Source organism: Alosa alosa, chromosome 19, assembly GCF_017589495.1.
Source record: "Alosa alosa isolate M-15738 ecotype Scorff River chromosome 19, AALO_Geno_1.1, whole genome shotgun sequence".
Classification (NCBI taxonomy): domain Eukaryota; kingdom Metazoa; phylum Chordata; class Actinopteri; order Clupeiformes; family Clupeidae; genus Alosa; species Alosa alosa.
This window is the reverse complement of record NC_063207.1, coordinates 4111839-4116838: the sequence shown is the minus strand read 5'-3', so window position 1 is coordinate 4116838 and position 5000 is coordinate 4111839. Positions and strand designations below refer to the sequence as shown.

Here is a 5000-nt window from a genome sequence, read left to right as displayed (position 1 = left end):
ATACAACAGCTAATGTTAACTTGTAATAATTATTGAAAATGAACAAAATATGAATGAAATAACATTTTGATGTATTTATATTTAAAAGTCAGTTTTTTAAAACTGATACACTGTGATTTGTTATTGGTTATAAAAATGAGAAAAAGCTCAAAAGTGTTTAAAGATATTTTAGATTTTGTAGCCTTCATGTGAAGTGCAGTGGAGGGCCTAGTTTGACAGTACAAATCTGTGTACATATAGAATTTGGACCAGTGACAAACTGCAGATGGATGTGCATTGAGGCCTCCATCAATCATGTAACGTTAGGGGTGAGGAATGGAGGGTCGTGTGTGTGTGGGGAAGGTGCTTGTAAACATGGCTTCCTGTGTATGGGGTAGACTGCGGGCTGATGTGTTGGTGTGTGTGTGTGTGTGGAAGTGAGGTGGGGGGGTATCCCTTGCAATCTTGTCAACATGCAGTCTGCTGTGATAGACCCCTCCTGAACATTTCATACATGCATCACCAACCTCCAGTTCTGCTATAAAAATAGCAAGTTCATAAGGATTTCTTCATGCACTCCACAGCAGACACACACACACACTGTGTGTAATATAGCAGTGTGGCTGTTGCTAAGGATGCTTGGTTTAGCTTTTCAGTTAGCGTTTCAGTTAGCTTGTCACTGTTTCTTGATTATTTCCATCACAGATGACGTTGTGTTGAAATGTATGGTTTAATCTCCGCTTTCTCTCTCTCTCTATTCGGGAGTTCGGTGAGGAATCGCCCATACCCCATTTTGTTTGATGAGACAATTTGGCGAAAATCTGAATCTGTAGAGGGAAGTGCTATCAGTCACAGTGTGAGTGGCGCGCTCTAATTCAGTAAAGGAAAAAAGCAACTTCCTGTCCTCGGAACATAAGGACCTCCCATCCTCCCAGGCAACCGCAGAGCTCGGGGTAGGACGGCAGCTCTGGTGCCCCAACTAACGCACACACACACACACACACACACACACACACACACACACACACACACACACACACACACACACAGAGACACATGGACACATGCACACACACACACACACATAATACACACATGGACACATGCGCACACACACACACACACACACACACACACACACACACACACATACATACACACACACACACACACACACACATGGACACATGGACATATGCACACACACACACACGGACACATGGACATGCACACACTCACACACACATGCACACACACACACACACACACACACACACGGACACATGGACACATGCACACAGACACACGGACACATGGACATGCACACACTCACACACACATGCACACACATACACACACACACACACACACACATGGACACATGCACACACACACACGGACACATGGACACGTGGAAACACATACCACACACACCTCAGTGAGGAAGCAGGGAGGTGTGAAGTGCAAGGTGGTTTATCTCGATCTCGTGATTGGAGAGTACAAGGTGGTTGGAGAAGAAGGGGATGTCCAGCATAACCTTAACACATTGCTGTTGCGCCTGTGTGTGTGTGTGTGTGTGTGTGTGTGTGTGTGTGTTTGCATGTGTGAGAGAGTGAGAGAAAGAGGCAAAGAGTTTATGTGTGTGTGTGTGTGTGTGTGTGTGTGTGTGTGTGTGTGTGTGTGTGTGTGTGTGTGTGTGTGTGTGTGTGTGTGTGTGTGTGTGTGTGTGTGTGTGTGTGTGTGTGTGTGTGTGTGTGTCGTGTGTGTGTGTGTGTGTGTGTGTGTGTGTGTGTGTGTGTGTGTGTGTGTGTGTGTGTGTGTGTGTGTGTGCGTGTGTGTTGTGTGTGCGTGGTGTGTGTGTGGTGTGTGTGTGTGTGTGTGTGTGCTGTCCCCATGCTGTGCTCTTTTGTATATCAGTCTCACCAGGCCAGTGCTGTCCTGATGCCCTGAGGAAGTGGAGGGGGAGACTCTGGGCCACCATGCACCCCCACACACACACACACACACACACTTAACCTCCGGCCCCACCATTAACCCCCACACACACACACACACACCCCCGGGTCTCCCACCCATCCCCCCCACACACCACACACACACCCCGGCCCCCACCATGCACCCCCCCCACACACACACACCCCGGCCCCCACCATGCAGGCAGCTCTGCTCTGCTCAATGGGGCCGCTTTCTACAGGATGAAAGTTACATCCAAAGATGGAGGGAGATAGAGCTGAGGCCGGGGTGGGTGTGTGTGTGGGTGTGTGTGTGTGTGTGTGGGGGCCGGGTGTGTGTGTGTGGGGGGGATTGGTGCTGAGGGGCAGGAGAAGGGGGTGTGAGGGGCAACAGGAGAGCAAGGGGGGTAGGAAAAGGGATAGAGGGGCTTGATGGAGAGAGTAGGTAGGTGTAGGACTGTGTGTGTGTGTGTGTGTGTGTGTGTGTGTGTGTGTGTGTGTGTGTGTGTGTGTGTGTGAGAGAGAGAGATAGAGCACAGTTGAGTGGAGTGTAGTACTCTGTGGTTTGCTAGCTGGCCACTCTGGTGAGTTTATCTAGGTGACAGAATCTGCCAGCACATCACTACAGCCCCGTGCCTTTATCATTGTGCAAATACCTCACCCACACACACACACACACACACACACATGCACACACATACGCACACACACACAACACACACACACACACACACACACACACACACACACACACGCAAACACGCTCCAGATGACTTACTGACTGACTACTGCTGTCCTGCATAGGTGTACAATCACACAGTGAATTAACGAGCAAAGCCTCCTCTTGGTCCCAGCAGTAATGTGTTTATGGATTAGTCTGTTGATGTGTCCACTGAGGGCCAGGCTGATGCAACCTCTCGTGTGGTTGTCCTCTAGCAGGTCATGAGGTACAGGTACGATGAGCAAAAAGACGACAACTCGGCACTCTGTGTTTACAAACACGGTCCACTTGTGGCGGTCCTTGCAAGCGTTTCTCTGAATGAGTAGCATATTCATAAAGATTCCTAAAATAGCTGGTTTGACTCAATGTTTTGCATGCCTGAATTCCTGAATGTTTTGGACTGACATCATCATTTTTCTCTCTCTCTCTCTCTCTCTCTCTCCAACTCTCTTGGTTCTGTCTCTTTTCTCTCTCTCTTCTAGCGGAAGCTGACCATGTGGAAGCCGTGTTGGACGTGCCCGAGATGCCTCCCAACTCTCACCCGCACCCCCACCCCCACCCCCACTTCCCTAACCAAGACCTCACAGCCACCCGCTGCAGCACGCGCACCCTCACCCGCTCCCTCTGCCGCTGCCGCACGCCCTCCATCATGCCATGCTGGACCCCGCGGTGTGCGGCCCTCTGCCCGCGAGCCTGGGCGACCACGACCTGCTCACCTGCGGCCAGTGCCAAATGACCTTCTCTCTAGGGGACATCCTGCTCTTCATCGAGCACAAGAAGAAGCAGTGCCAGAGCCTGATGGGCAACCATGGCTGCTACGACAAAATGGCTGACCGCGGCGGTGGCGGTCGAAGAGGCGGAGGAGGAGGAGGAGGAGGAGGAGGGGGTGGAGGAGGTTGCGGCAGTAGCCCCTCGCCGCTGCACCAACGCCCCGAGCTGCGTAAGGTGGTGGAACCGGTGGAGATCGGAATCCAGGTGACTCCTGAGGAGGAGGATGACAGACTGCTGACGCCCCCGAAAGGAATTTGCCCCAAGCAGGAGAGCGTCCAACCAGGTAGGTCCTCCTCGCTCGGCATTCTGGGAGAAAAAAAAACATCTCTTTTTTCCTGTTGGTCTGACACTAAGTGGGGTGGGTGGGGTGGGGGAGTGGGAGTGGTCTGTACTCTCTACACACTCCACAGACACACACACACACACACACAAACACACACACACACACACACACACAGGCCCATCTGTATGCAAACAAAGCAAAGGAGGGGCTACTCCCTACTGCCTCTCTCCAAACTGGAAAGTCTCACACCTAGGCTCCCTGAAGCAAAGCTAAACAGACACACACACACACACACATACACTCTCTCTTTCTCTCCCTATCTCTCTCTCTCTCTCTCTCTCTCTCTCATACACACATATAAATTACACATTCTCTGCCGACATGATTCCAAAAACACTATTAGGATATTACCATATTCTGACCGCACTCCAGAATGTTTCACATACACCACAGACAAACACATACTCACACACCAAATGCACACACACTTACACACACCACACCAAACACACTCCAAACACTAAAACGCAGGACTCGCAGCCTCCTGTCGGGATTGCACAAACACACACGCACACACACACACACACACACATAACACACACACACACACACACACACACACACACACACACACACACACACACACACACACACACACACACACACACACAGCACTCCAGTGCAAGTCGTCCCCCATCCAGGGGCCTGTTTTTCCTGCAGCGGATTTCATTAGGGCAGAGCGCGGCACACAGGGCCAAACATCACATTACAGACGCAAAGCCCTAAACCCCCTCAAGGACTTGCGCTGCGCAGCGCACCGCACGGCTAGTTGAAACAAATTGTGCAAAAACGTGACAGAGGACTCGTCTCTCTCTCTCTCTCTCTCTCTCTCACTCTCACTCTCTCGTGGAGAGACAGGAAGACACCGAGCCATCTGCTTGAAAGGTGAAAAGCTCATTAAAATTCAAATACGCCACTGAAAAAAAAAAGAGAAAAAGGAAATAGAAAGGGATTAAAAGAGCTGGCCTCCTATTGAACAGGGTAAAGAGGCAGTTTAGTTTAGAGCAGCTTCAGGGAAGAACTCTCACTCTTATCTTGCCGAACAGTTCCGTGGAGTCCTTCAGACACAAGCCAGAGGGATCAGCGGGAATAGGACTCATAAAATAATATTCGGGGCTGGACCAAGTTACTGGGGGAGAAGGAGTGGAGGGAGATCTGGTGGTGGTGGTGGTGGTGGTGGGGGGTCTTCTTAGTCTCTATATTTCTTTTTTTCTTGCCTTTTTTGCTTTTAGCT

General features: G+C 50.5%; 1 protein-coding gene across 4 annotated transcripts in view; it reads left to right on the top strand.

The window, feature by feature from the left end:
* The window catches only part of bcl11ba (BAF chromatin remodeling complex subunit BCL11B a), a 60170-nt gene that overhangs the window by 14292 nt on the left and 40878 nt on the right, over positions 1–5000 (top strand). For 2 of the 4 annotated variants that reach the window (XM_048228387.1, XM_048228386.1), the window contains exons 2-3: positions 3135–3209; positions 3308–3706. In XM_048228387.1, the coding sequence (XP_048084344.1) occupies positions 3135–3209; positions 3308–3706 (474 nt within the window). Of the gene's footprint in view, positions 1–3134; positions 3210–3243; positions 3707–5000 lie in introns of those variants that run through there. The other 2 variants (XM_048228384.1, XM_048228383.1) reach the window with 1 other exon arrangement.